Source organism: Camelus ferus, chromosome 16 (assembly GCF_009834535.1).
Source record: "Camelus ferus isolate YT-003-E chromosome 16, BCGSAC_Cfer_1.0, whole genome shotgun sequence".
Lineage (NCBI taxonomy): Eukaryota > Metazoa > Chordata > Mammalia > Artiodactyla > Camelidae > Camelus > Camelus ferus.
Window position 1 is genome coordinate 36,462,422 of NC_045711.1, and position 13,733 is coordinate 36,476,154.

At 54.2% G+C, this 13,733-nt stretch overlaps 2 protein-coding genes across 2 annotated transcripts; both read right to left on the reverse strand.

The window, feature by feature from the left end:
• Positions 1 to 2,267: 2,267 nt before the first annotated feature.
• PPY (pancreatic polypeptide) lies at positions 2,268 to 3,722 on the reverse strand. Its single transcript, XM_006174221.2, has 4 exons — positions 3,629 to 3,722; positions 2,864 to 3,054; positions 2,564 to 2,635; positions 2,268 to 2,423 (listed from the first exon to the last, which is right to left on the reverse strand). Exons 2-4 carry the CDS (start codon positions 3,052 to 3,054, stop codon positions 2,399 to 2,401), a joined length of 288 nt encoding a protein of 95 aa, XP_006174283.1. The 5' UTR covers positions 3,629 to 3,722; the 3' UTR covers positions 2,268 to 2,398.
• A 6,569-nt stretch (positions 3,723 to 10,291) lies between these two features.
• PYY (peptide YY) lies at positions 10,292 to 13,115 on the reverse strand. Its single transcript, XM_006174220.2, has 5 exons — positions 13,038 to 13,115; positions 11,417 to 11,544; positions 10,848 to 11,035; positions 10,679 to 10,759; positions 10,292 to 10,530 (listed from the first exon to the last, which is right to left on the reverse strand). Exons 3-5 carry the CDS (start codon positions 11,033 to 11,035, stop codon positions 10,506 to 10,508), a joined length of 294 nt encoding a protein of 97 aa, XP_006174282.1. The 5' UTR covers positions 11,417 to 11,544; positions 13,038 to 13,115; the 3' UTR covers positions 10,292 to 10,505.
• Positions 13,116 to 13,733: the final 618 nt, after the last annotated feature.

A 13,733-nucleotide genomic window follows, 5' to 3' on the forward strand; every position in this document is an offset into this window, starting at 1 on the left:
GCACTCTCCTCTGGGCAGGGGCAGAGGCCTCGTCCTGATCCAGCTCTCACACACAGGTATGTCCTGAGCAGGGTCCCATTTCCTGCCCCTGGGAAGTATCTACACCTCTCCCTACTCAAACCCATCCCCTTAGTGGCCAGAGAAAATTTGGAACTTCAGTCTCTATCATCTGAACTCAAACTGTTCTCCTGCTGAAACCAGCCCCCCTCCCAGATACCCCCTTGGATTTAAGAATCAGCCTGAGCCATGCATTGGCCCAGTGGCTGCATCCTCTCCAGCTCTTTGCCTTTTGGGGCCTAGTTCCACTTTCAGGTCGTTTGCACACACCAGACGCAGCCAGGACTTGAGGGGAGCCATGATGGTGGCGTGCTTGCCATGGGGTCAGTGTGAAGTGCTAAGCCAGGGAAAGTGGACCTCCTCATCCACCAAACCCACGAGCCCCATCTCTCCAGGCAGAGCATGCTGGGGAGGAAGGAGAAGCATTCCAGGAACTAGAAAGGTTCTGATTCTCTCACTACTCCCCCCGACGCCCACCATGACTGTCCCTTATCCACCGGTGCTCCTAGTCTCAGGAGAAGAGGAGAGAGTCAAGGTCAGTCCTTCCCAGTCGTACACAGACACACCGCCCCATCCCCATCTATTCAGGAGGCCTGAAAATGGCAAAGGCAGGCAGAGGCTATGGGGACCCCTCCTTAGTGCAGGTCTCACCGGGCAGGATCCGGGCCCTCACCCTCCCAGAGCTGGAGCATGCCATCTGCAGACTGGACTCCTGGAGGTGGCCAGAACCCTCAGCTCCTCCAGCTTCCTTCCTGGAAGGCTGAATCCCTCCTGCGGCCTCCCCTCCTGCAACTGCTTGAATAGCTCCTCTGCCCAGGACATCACTACCTCTCAGGGCAAGATTTCCTGAGCATTAGTCTAATTAATTTAAGCTAGATAATTATGTTTCAGATACCATAGCAGTACACACAGAATTTGCAGATTATGCCACCAGCTTATTTGATTCCAATAAAATGTCTTCTCAGACAAAAACAAAACAAACAACCAAAAAAAAAAAAAAAAACTTTCCAGTTTTCAGGTTCTTCAAAGATGCTGCCTTATAATCAAGGAGAGCCTGCCTTCTAGAGACCCCTCCTGGAGCCACGCCGAGTTAACCAGAAACCTCTTCCATAAGATGGAGCTGCATATATTTGAAGAACAGTTATCTCTCTGCTCAACCTTCCAGCATGCTTCATGGAAACAGCTGGGTGGCTGGGGGCTGCATTGCAAATCTGTTCCTCAAAAGCTCCCTTTTACCGACCATTTACCTGGCTCAAGGACCATGCTAAATGTGTCACATGCATTATTTCATGTCCTGCTCACTTCAACCCTACTATTCTTCCCATTTTACAAATGAGGAACCTGAGGCTCAGAGAGGTTACGTCCCCACCCAAAAGCACACAGACGGAACATGGCAGATCCCGATTCAAGCCCAGGTTCGCCTGACTTTAAAGCCAAGGCTCTATCTCTGTATTGGATTCCCATCTGCCGCCAGACCTTGGACAAGCTGCTAGATCTCTCTGAGCCTTGACTTCCTCCTCTATAGAGTGAGGATAACAGTATCTCCCACTCACAGGGTTGTTGAGAGGGCTAAATGCCTCTGGCACACAGTAGGCTCCTTTTCCCAACAATCTCACAAGACACCATCTCCAGACCCATCCCCATCACTGTCCCCTGCCTCTGGCCGTGCTTCTGCTGGGTGCTGTGCCCCATGAGGACCTGTGTTCCAACTTGACATGCACACCTGACACACCTCCAACTGCCCAGAGGAAGGCAGCTCTGATGCCACCGATGCAGCCAGTGACTGTCTCAACCCCATTCATTCCTCTGGGCTCGGTCGTTACCCTGCTTCCCCATGCCAAGGACACTTTAGTATAAATTAGTACTTCACCTACAGCCTAGGCTGTAGGAAGGCATTGGGGGTTGGGGGGTGTTGTGCTTGGGGACAGAGCTGCCATCAGGCCAAGGTACTAGAGGTACTGAAATGGGACAATTCAAGCTTCACGGACTTGCTGAATGACCTTGGGGGAGTCCCCACCTCCCCCTGTGCCACAACTTGCCCCTCTGGGAAGTGGAGAGGATGAGCTAAATGGCTCTGATGACCCTACAGACGTTCTGGATCATTAATAACACCTCTTTCCCTTCTCCTCCTCCCAGCCCTGCCCCTTTCTCTCCTGTGCATTTGGCTTGCTCCTGCCCCAACCAGGGTCCACAGAGACACACAGAGAGAGTGAGGCTGTGACTTTGATTTGCTTTATTTAGCCTGTGTGGGAGCAGGGAGCAAGCTGTGGCCAGAGCCAAGGGTGTGAACGGGAGAGAGGGGCCAGCACTGCCCTTGGAGTCAGAGGAGCAGGAGGTGGCCTCACGAGTCCACTGGGCTGAGCTCCCTGTAAAGAGAGGACAGAACATGGGGTGTGAGTAGGTAATCCTCATGCCCTTAGGCTAGCCCTGGGCCCCTGTTCTCCCCTGAGCCACCCCCCGTTTCTGCCCCAGGCATCTGGGCATCAGAGCAGGGAATCAAACCTACCTGGGGGCCACCGCATAGGGGGAGCCGCAGTCCAGGAGGCCCAGCGTGCCTTCTTTGTCTCTTTTCCCATACCTGGGAGGGGAGAGGCAGCTGGGGCAAGCACTGTGCCCAGGTGCCAGCTCACCTGCCTCATGCCTACTCTTGGGCACCATATCCCCCGGGGCACAGGAGCCCGGGCAAGGTGAGTAGAGATGCTCTGCTTTCCCAAGAGCACTGAAGGGGCTGGGGCTGTGGCTGCGGCTGGAGTCACAGCCCAGGGCCCCGGGGGCTGGGACCACTGTCCCTCTCTCACACACACACCTGGGTCTGGTCAGCATGTTGATGTATCTGCGGAGCTCAGCTGCATACTGGGCCATCTGCTCTGGCGTGGCATCGTCCCCTGGGTAGACCGGCTCCAGCGGGGCCCCCCGGGCACCCAGGGGTGGCTGCAGCAACAGAGCCACACATGTGGACAGGAGCAGCAGGGAGAGGCAGCGGCGTGCGGCGGCCATCTGAGGAGCAAGGAGCAGGGAGATGGAGGCAGAACGGGGCCCACCTTCCAGCCCCTTAGCCCCTCACCCATTTCTCCAAGCCTGGGGACAGAGGGGCAGAGCAAAGGGCTACTCAGACCTGACCGGCCCACCTCCTAGACCCTGCCCCTCTCAGGAGCAGCAGGGCAGCCAGAGCTCTGCCAGAGCCTTGGCAAAGTAGAAAAGGGGAGCAGAGGAGGCGGGATGGGGGGCAGGAGACAGAGGACTCGTGACATCCAGGACCTGATGGCTCTGAGCCCGTGTCGCCTTGAGCAGAAGGCACAGTCACACCCATGGCTCCCAATCATCCACAAGGTCTCAGCCACTAACACGTTTGTGTTCACAGCCACCACCCCCTGCCCCATACACATTTGTAATCTTCTAGTCAGCAGACTGCTCTTCCAGGGGGACAGATTTGTCCACATGTAGAGCCAGACCCAAATAGGCCTCCAGAGGCCCCAGCCCTGCAAAGCATCGACTCATTTCCCACATCCCAGCCCCTGGCCCCTAGGAGCCCCCCAGGCCCCAGAGCTCAGGGCAGGCTGAGCCCGCTTACCCGGAGTCCTGAGCAAGCGGGCACTGGACCAAGCGAGTGCGTGCCTCAGGCCGGATGGATACCCCTGCCCTTGGCCGTGCCCCTTTATAGTCCTCAACCCCCCCAGAGTCCCCGCCTCCTGTCAGCCTCTCTCACGTCCCAGCCATCACCCCCTCCCACCATCTCCTTGGTGCCCGCAACGCCAGCACTAGGGCCAGTGAAAGGAGGCGGACAGGGCAGTGTTGGGGGTGCCATGCTAGCAGCATCACAGGTAAAAACAGACCATGATCAGCCTCCTGTAGGCCCCCATCTGCCTTTGGGCACCAGAGCAGGCTTGGTTCAAGGACAGGGCTCTGGGACGTCAGGATAACTGGAAGGTTCTGATTGCAGGATGCAAAACAGCCCCTTCTACCTCCCAAGGATTAACCCAGATCATCAGACAGATTCCCTCAGGGCAGAAGATTTAGGCTGTGACTCTGAGATTCCAGGGATAAAGGTTGGAGACTCAGGACTTTCTTTCCAATTTGTGGGTAGAACAAGATGGGATGGGGAGATGCCTCAGGTAACCAGGTAATAAGGAAAGAAATGGGGACCCAAGCAGGAGAAATCCTCTCTCTGGCTGGTGTATAGGATGGGGAATGAGAACTGATGTGCCTGGGGTCAGGGGAAACAGAAGGGGGGCTGACAATATCTGGTAGCCCCAATTCCCCAGCGCCCCATTCCAGAGGAGTGATCAAAACCAACATCATTTGTAAAGCCTTGAATTTTCCAAAGTGTGCCCAGCTCAGTCCCCTCCATGAGTCCCTACAATAAACCATTTTACAGATTCAGAAACTAAGGCTCAGGGATACTAAGTTACCAGCCTTAGGTCAGTGGCAGAGCCAGGGTTTGAAATAGAGTCCAACTTCAAAATCTGGACTCTCCTTTTCCTAAGCAGGGCTGTCAGAGTATTGCTATAATTTTCCACTTTTTGACTGAGAAAGATGAGGCTCACAGAGGTGAAGATACTTGCCCAAGATCACACAGCTGTCTAGGACCCAAGTTCCGGCTTAGAGTCCCAACCCCACCAATGCCATCAGCCGCTCCCTACCCTCAGCAGCCTCTGAGTCTCCCCTGCTCAGCGTCCTCTCCCACAGCTCAGGCCAAGGAGCTTGACTGTGTCTGAATGACTCGCTGAAGCCTGAGTAGGAAGCAGAGGGCTCCTCACCCCTGAGGCTCTGCTGTCCCAGATCAAGACACCAAATGAGTGTGCTGGGAGAGGATGTGGTGGGGTGAAGCCTGGAGGTGACGCTGCAGGGATCTGAGCTCTGATTTTCCTCAAGATAATGAGGATAAAGGAAGACTCAGTAAACCCCAGTATTCTGCCTTGCTCCTCTCAGTTCTGATTTCTGGTAAGAAGAATAATGCTTCACCTGACAACAACTTACATTCTGCAAAGCAAATGTGCTGTCTCCGTAAGCCAGGGCCCTACTCTGGGCTTCAGGTTCCCACTTGGTAAAGCAAGGGTGAATTAGGGACTGGTCAGACGCAGGCCTCTAGGGAGGCCACAGAGACTGCAGTGTGCCACCAGGGGGCGCTAGGCTCCACGTCTAGTGCAAAGGGTCTGGGCTCCCACAGGACTGCAGTGTGTGGGGCCTGTTCTGGCCACTACTTGGGTTTGGTCCCGCCCCTGCAGACAGATGGCAGATGTGGGGTTGACTCAAGTGCTGAGGTCATTTATATTTCTTTCCTGTCACAGAGGTGAGCAGCTTTGTCAGTTACTAAGAAATGACAGTTACTCTACAATGACAGCTGAACCTCCAGCTTTCGTTTTTCTCCTTTGCAAACAAGAGAGTCCTCTTCTGGGTTCTCTCAGGGACACTGTGACAACCGAGGAGAAAGAGTTAGTGGATGTGCTTTCTAAACTGTATGGCCATGTCCAGACTGGGCGATGCTTCTCCCTCACCTTCATATGTTCCCAGGGTTTGCGGGGAGCCCTGCTTAGAGAAACACCAACGACTTACCTGCAGACTGAGTGAAAACGAAAGTGGCCCTTCTTCCCCAGCCCAACCCCATGCCCTCTGGGACAGGGATGATTGCCACTGTGTAGTGTTGAGGATGGAGTGGAGGCTGCGATGAGACCAAGCAAGGAATGCCCCAGAAACACCTGAGGTCATGGTGAAGATAAGTGGACAGTAGCCAGGGGCATGGGGGTCCCCACATATGGGACAGCAAAGGCAGCAATTTGACCAGCATCATGTCCTCCATACTGCTCCCTACCCCAACCCCACCAAGAGTTCCTCCAAAGCGGCCTGGGCCAACGTATCTGATTCCCACCCTGGGTGGCAGCAGCAGAGGTGGGGAAAGCTAAGGGGTGGCCACCCTCAGATGCCAGGAACCCAGAGGGTCCCCCATTCCCTGGAGAAACCCTTGGGCTGAGGATTCATACACACACACACACATACACAGTCCTTGGGCCCCTGTCCCACCTTTGAGGACCAACTCAGGCCTAACTAAGAGCTCAGGTCACTCATTTGGAACGTGTGCTCTCTCCCCACGTCCCTCTGCCCTGAGGTCTCCATCTGCCCCCAGGGCCCCTGCAGGCTCAGGAGCGCTCAGCGTCCTCCCTGCCCACAATGGCTGCTAAAGCAAATCCTATCATTGTCAGCCCACATTGTTTCCTAGAGAGGAAGCCTTCTTTTTTCCTAAGAGAAAGACTAAACCAGATAAACAACAAGTTTATACTTTATAGTAAAGGGAACTATATTCAATATCTTGTAGTAACTTATGGTTAAAAAGACTATGAAAACGAATATATGTATGTTCCTATATGACTGAAGTATTGTGCTGTACACCAGGAATTGACAGAATACTGTAAACTGACTATACTTCAATAAAAAAATATATATATATTTTAAAAAGACTAAACCAATCCCTATACTAAAGTGTTGGGGGAGAGGGATGGATGAATGGGGAGGAAAGAAAACTGTAGAGACTGGTAGTAGGAGGAGGGGGTTTGTCCCTTGGGCTGGTTGAAAGGGAGCGGGGACGGAGCAGTTTTGAGACGTGTTAGACATGAGTGGGAGAATAAAGGAAAATAAGAGGGGTGTTCATAAGCCTGGGCTGTGCCAAGCTGCCCGTGGCTTCAGCTCTACTATGAACTAGCTCTGCCGTTCATTAGCTGTGTGACCTTTGTCAACGTACACAATCTCTCTTAGCCTGAAAGCAGTAAACTATTATTATTATTTAAGGTGTGAGGATCACTGTTTAACCAGTGAAGAAATTAATGCAGTGAAAGGGAATGACTAGGCCAGTCACCCAGCCAACTGATGACAGACTCAGGTTCAGGCTACAGATATACTCAGGGCAGGTTGGGAAGGTTCCCGGAGGAAATGAGGCTTGAGGTGGCCTTGAGAAATGGGGTCGGGGGAGGGATGCTATTTCACAGAAGCAGGGAGGCGGCAATGGGATTGAGCGGTTCGGGTGCACATTAAGGAGATGCCACCAGTGGAGAAAGGGGTGTGTTATGGGGACCCTTGCATTTCTGGAAGAAGAATTTAGATTTTACAGTTAATGGAATCATAACTGGTATGGGGTGAGCTGTCTTGCCTCTGGCCCAACTATATGGCCTCCTGTAAATCTCTCCCCATCTCTGGGCCTCGAAATTCCCATCTGCTCAATAAAAGACCAAATGATTCCTAGATGATGTTCAGAGGAGATCATGTTTTAGCAGATAATGCTAGCTGCCCCAATATCCACTCTCTCCTCCTTCCATCAGAAAAGAACTTGAGACAGGCCCATGGCCATTCAGCTAAAGACCTCTCCTCGTCTGTTCCTGCAGTGAGGCAGGGCCACATGACTAAGTTTTAACCAATGAGATGAGAGTTTAAATGATGTGTGCCATTCTGTTTTCAGAAGTGGATGTGCCCTCCTGTGGTAAATGGTACCAAAGATGACCATGAAAATACCTTCTACCCCCACATGTAGTTCTACAGTGGGGTCTCTGTCCCCTCTTTTTGAATGCGGGTGAACCTGTGACTGCCTGGACCAGTAGGGAATGGTGGAAGATGCTATGTGACTTCTGAGGCCAGGCCATAAAGTACAATTGTTATGAATTGAATTGTGTTCTCCCCAACCCCTTCCAATTCATATTTTGAAATCCTAACCCCCACTAGCTCAGAATGTGACCTTACTTGGAAATAGGGGCATCGCAGATGTAATTAATTAAGATGAGGTACTGGAGTAGGCTCAGTGGACCCCTAATCCAATCCTTATTGTCATTATGAAAAAGGGAACTTTGGACACAGAAGCAGACATGCATAGAGGGAAGACACCCACCTACAAGCCAAAGAGAGAGGCCTGGAACAGACCCTTCCCTCACAGTCCTCAGAAGCAGCCAGACTTGATCTCAGACTTCTAGCTCCCAGAACTGTTGTTAAACCGCCCAGTTTGTAGCGCTTTGTTACGGCAGCCCTAGCAAACTAATACAGTTGCCTGGAACTAGACAGTTCCAGGCAATGCAGCCTCCTCCTGGTTCTCGTGGAGCATGCACTCTGGGGAGAGCCAGCTGCTAGACAAATCCAGCTACCCCAAGACATCATGCTGGAGAGCCCCATGTAGGTGCTGGGTCAGCGGCCCCAGCTGAGCAACCAGCCAGCAGCACCCATCAGACATGTGAGTGTCAGCCCCAGCCAACCTCTGACCATCATCACTGCACAAGAGGCTCTCAGTGACAACTGCTGAGTCAAGCCCTTCCCAGTCCTGACCCACAAAATCATGAGTGAAATAGAATGGTTATTTTAAGCCACTAAGTTTTAGAGTAATTGTTACTCAGCAGAGTAACAAGCACCCCCCCCCCCTTTCTCCTTCCCTCCCTTCCCAGTGGCTGGAACATGGACATGGTGGTGGCGGGCCATCTTCAGTCGTGTAGATGAGGGCAAGGCGAAGCCACAGAATAGGAACCTGAGCTGTCAGACGGCCCCCTGTAGTGGAGCCGCCAACTCCCCAGATGCCACTTACATATTACGTGGGAGAGAAATAAACTTCTATCTTGTTAAGCCATTTTAAATTCTGCCTCTATTTTAAAAGCCAGATCAATACCCTAGAAATTTAATGTGTGTAAAACAAATAACTCAGTGCCTAGCACATAAGAAAGTGCTTCTTGGTTTTTTTTTTTTTAAGGCAGCTGTTGCTCTTGTTGTCAGTAATGTTACATCTAAGGTTGCTTCCAGCTCCAACATTGGTTGAGTCTGATCAGCAGTGGATTAACCACCTCTCAGCACTCCTCCAAGTGACCATGAGGTGAACCCATGTCACCAATGGTCAACCAGACATGTCAAGCTGGGAAGAAATTGTCTGTGGTCGTATAATTTATACCAAGGGTCTCTTCTATTAGCCTCAAACTGAACACAGCTCTCTGAGGCAGACCAACGGACAGGGGACCCGGACACCAACACAGACTCACATCTTCCCTCCCCTCCAACCACACAACGAACCAAAGCTCATGAAAAGTCACTGTGTGCTCCCATTCTATTTCTCCTGGTGTAGGAGTAGTGAGATTGGAGGAGAGAAGACAGCGAGGGAGTTGGGGGGAAATGTGATGGGAAGCAAGTCTCAGATATGGCAATACTGTAGGAAGAGGGAACCAGAGAACCAAACTAACTCCACAACCCCCCTAAGCAATCCGGAAAGGCTTCTGGGAGGAGGTGGCTACTACCCTGAAGCTGTTTTCCAGACTGAAGAGAGGAAAAGGGGTCTGCAGACAGAGAGAGTGGCCTGGGCAAAGGCTTAGAGTGTTAGAATCTACACAGCTTGTGACCCGACCAGACCCTGGTCCTGCCTCCACCTCACCTTCCAACCCTACTCTGAGGGAGACTGGAGGGAGGCTCAGGGGAGGATAGGTGTAGAGCACTGTGTTCCCATAGGGCAGGTGGGTCTGAGCAGGGATCTCTCCTGCAGCTGTGGCAGAGCCAGCTTGAGTCTTCTTCCACAGTCACATAAGGAGGGTACATGGACTCGTCACCGGGAAGGCATGGTTAGTGACTTATCTACTGATGATGAATTCAGAAAGGGGATGGCAGCTGCTGAGAGAAAGGGTGGCCTCCACACTCCCATTGCTCCTCTTGCCCAAGGAATGGAGGTGTTAGAAATGACCCCTTCCCCAGCACACACACACACCTCACCCCCCTCACCAAGGACTCTCCCTCCACAGCGCCCGCTATCTTGGATCCCTTCTCCACTCCCAGCCACTACAGCCCTGGGACTGAGTAACACATCTCCTCAGGGTAACCTGGGATGTTAGTACCAAGCCTACGCCCCAGCCACCTTCGCCTTTGGGGGAGGGGGCAGCTCTGTCCCCATCTACTCTCCTGGGCTGCCTGGCATGCTCCTTTCCACCCTCCCCATTCGCCGGCAACTCTTCTTCCTGCTCCTCCCTACCTTCTATCAGGAACTTTCATCCTGCCCCCGCCTGGCCCGATTAGACAGTTCCAGGGCCCCTTATCTGGGCGCTGTCCACTCCCCGGGCAAGTGGTAGCGTCAAAGCAGAGGGAGCCCCCAACTCCACCCCAGCCCTGTTCCGAGGCGCCTTTTGTCTCAGACGCCATCTTCTGCCCTCCCGGCTCTCATGCCCTCCCCCTCCATTCACACTTGGATGCCACCTCCATGAAGAAGGGAAAGAAAATACAAATGCCCACTTTCCATTTCAGTGAAATTTGCTCTTTATTTAGGGACCATGGAAGGACCACATACAACTCTCCAGCCCGGGGGCAAGGGGGGCAGTGAGAAATGGGATGAAAGCCCCATCCCGACCCCCCCTAGATGCAGCCGGCAGGTAGTGGAATTCAGGTTTCGGGGTCAGGAGCAAACATGCAAATGAGGTCGGTGTATTGGCGTGTCTCCCAGGAGGCCTTGGGGGTCGTCACCACATGTAGACGCCTTCTGGTCTGTAGGAGGGAAAGGAAAGGAATCGCACGGAGCCTGGAGTTGGCTCTGGGGAGGCGAGACTATGGGAGAGTACTAGGGGCGGTGCCACGGGGGCAGTAGGACCAGGCCACGCTCCAGGGGACAGGGCATGTGGAGGGGCGCCTTTACTGCGACTTGACGGGGCGGTCCTCGCGATCCAGGAAAAGCAGTTTGGAGAGGAGAGCTTCGGGGCTGTCACGTTTCCCATACCTGGGGGCGGGACCGTAAACGGGCGGGGTCAGGCCTGGCCGCGCCCCTAGTGGGGACCCGGCCCCGCCCACCCCGCGCAAGCGCTCACCGCTGCCGAGTGACCAGGTTGAGGTAGTGGCGCAGCGACGCGTAGTAGCGGCTCAGGTCTTCTGGCGAGGCGTCTTCGCCAGGAGCCTCTGGTTTGGCGGGGTAGGCGTCGACCAGCGCCCCCAAGCAGACGAGCAGGGCCAGCAGCACTGTGACCATGGCGGGCCACGGCCTGCGCACCGTCACCATCTGGAGAGGGGGCACTGGAGTCATCCTGAGCCTCGACGCCTAAGGCAGGAGGCTGAGGCCACCGTCAAGCCCATGCCACCTGTTCGCTGTGTGTTCTTGGTCACTGCACCCTCTCTGGCCTAAGTTTTCTCACCTGTCAGAGGGGCAGAAGCCCTGCTTGCCTCAGCTCCCTCCACCCAGAATGCCCAGAAGGGTAGACAGAGGAAGAGGGCTATGCTGTCGGTGGGGACTCCTGGGCCTCTCGCCTTCCCTCTTCTGCTGGCCCCCTTCCAATCCAACTTTCCCACTCGGCACCAGTTTCCACCATCCCAGCCTCAGTTTCCCCACAAAATAGCCTGGGATCCCGGGTAGCAGACCATTCCTGGGTCCCAGGCCACTCACAGTGACAGTTCCAGAGACAGAGATGATTAGGAGATAGGATGTGAGAGGAGTCCCAAGGGCCGGACTGCTGCAGATCAGGCTGTGGCCTCCTCAGCTCAGCAGTTTCCCTGCGGGGCTTATATCCCGGCCTGGAGAGGGAGGGGGAGTTGGAGAAGGGAGGCCCTTCCTCCTTCCTCCCTCCACCCCACACCAGATCACTCAGCTTACACCTAGACAGTATGTGGTGTCTTCACCTTGAAGGAGCTGAAGGGGGAGCCCCCACGCTCAGACTCAGAGTATCTTTGGATGGGGTGCCTGGCCCATACTCCATCTTCACCCTACAGCCCCTCAACGGCAAGTTTAGCCTCCTAAGGAAGTGAAGGGTTTGGATCTAGATTCCTGGGATGACCCCTAGGACCAAGGTTGAGATTGTATCTTTCCTAGCCTGTCCATGGGTGGAAGTGGTGGGTGGTGGGGGGATGGGCAGCAGGCCAGACCCATTTTTTTCCAGCCTGTGAGACCCTAGAGCACTCCTTCCTAAAGTCAACCTCTTCTGCCCTTGCTCCATGATGCATTGGAGAGGGATGGAGGAGGGACAGGACCAGTGGGTCTCTTTCTACTGGAGCCAGGGATGGAAGCTGTGACCTTGGCTCTTGACTTGTTTTTTGTGATATACCGGAGGAGAGGCCTCTCTGGACAGCCCCACTATGTCCCCTGTCTGTTAAAGAGTTGGGGAAAGGGGCAGGAGGAGGCAAAAACCAGCCCTCTCCCCAGAAGCAGCTGAGTTGGCCACCTGTGCTCCCAGCCTGACACATAACACATTCAGGTCCAGCAGGTCTGGCATAGAGACCCCTTCCCAGGCAGTGTGCCCCCATGCCCATCCAGGTGTCATTCAGGGCACTGGTGTCTACTAGGATTGCATGATGCCAGGGCTGCCTGAGAACCTGCCACCATCCCCAGCCTACTGCAATCTCTACTGGGTTCTGGGGCGAAGATTCCCCCCGCCCCCACCCAGGGCCTTTGAAGGAAATGACTACTAAGCACCTGCTGGGCACTGGGCAGAACATGATTTCAGGCACAACAACACAGTCCTCCAGAGCTTCCAGGTGGCCCATCGGCCGGCGAGAGCAGGAGGGGCCGTCTTGTCCAGGCCCCTAGTTGTGGAGCCTCACCTCCACCCTCCAGGACAGATGGCGTGGGTGTTATTTTTAGAGCTCTCTCTGGAGGTGGAGAGTCCAGGGATCCCTCAATCAATCCCTTTTTATGGGTTCAGTCACCTGCACTCTCCGGAAATGGTTGCTTATCAGCCATTTGGGCCCTATGGGCCCCACATGTCCCAAGAAAGACCAGGTCGGCTTGCTGAGCATGGAGGTGGAAGAAGACATCAGAACAAGGGGACATGGACCCCATCCTCAGAAGGAGGAGGAAAAACATTCTTCTTAGGGAGCTCTCGTCTGAGGCGTAAGACACAACCCTGTTCTCCAGGAACCCCAGGCCACATCCTTGTAGAGCCCCATGGAGCTCTCGGAACATAGGGACAGAGAAACACGGCAGGGAGAAGCCTGGGTAGGGAGAGGAGACAGCAGAAATCAAAGAACTCCACTCCTCCAGAGGTCTTGGAAAGATAGAGACAGGTGCTCACCCTAGGGATGGAGACGGCAGCTGGTGGGGCTGGTGAGGGCAGCTGTTCTCCCAGGGCTCAAGGCTTAGACAAGGCACCTGCAGGTTAAAGGGCGTAAGGACATCTGAGAGTTGGCCTGTTTTCTCTTCTAATACCGCAGCCCCAGCTAGGGGGGTGTGGGAGTGACCAGGGGATTTAGTGTGCTGACCCCAGGCAGAGAAAGACGACAGTAGTTTCGAGATGCCCACAGGAGATCTGTGGCATCCCAGGAACCCCCACGTGCCTTGGGGAGTGGGGGCTCTGGGGATAGACAGGAGGAGAGGAGAACAGTGGAGAAGTTAGAAGTCGTGGAGGAAGGCCCCGATTCAAGGTTCAACCTCTGAAAAAGTCGCTTCCCTGTTTGCCTTTAGAGTGAAAGTACATGGGACCCAAGGAGGTCCCTCAGGGTGGACCAGGAGCCAGCCTTCCACATCCTCACAAACCCTCCCTATCCATCATGCGCCTGTCCTCCAATTCCACTCTCCAGTTACAGGGCCAGCTGATTGGTTCATGAATCACCACCTCCTCATTGGAAGGTTTATTAATTTGTTGATTAGTGGGAAGGATGTCTCAGCCCTCGATCAATGGGCTCGGCTACCCTCCTCACCCACACACCCACCGCCATCATTGACCCATGACTCAGTCGTTGTGAGATATATCTGGAGGATGGGGGGCTGA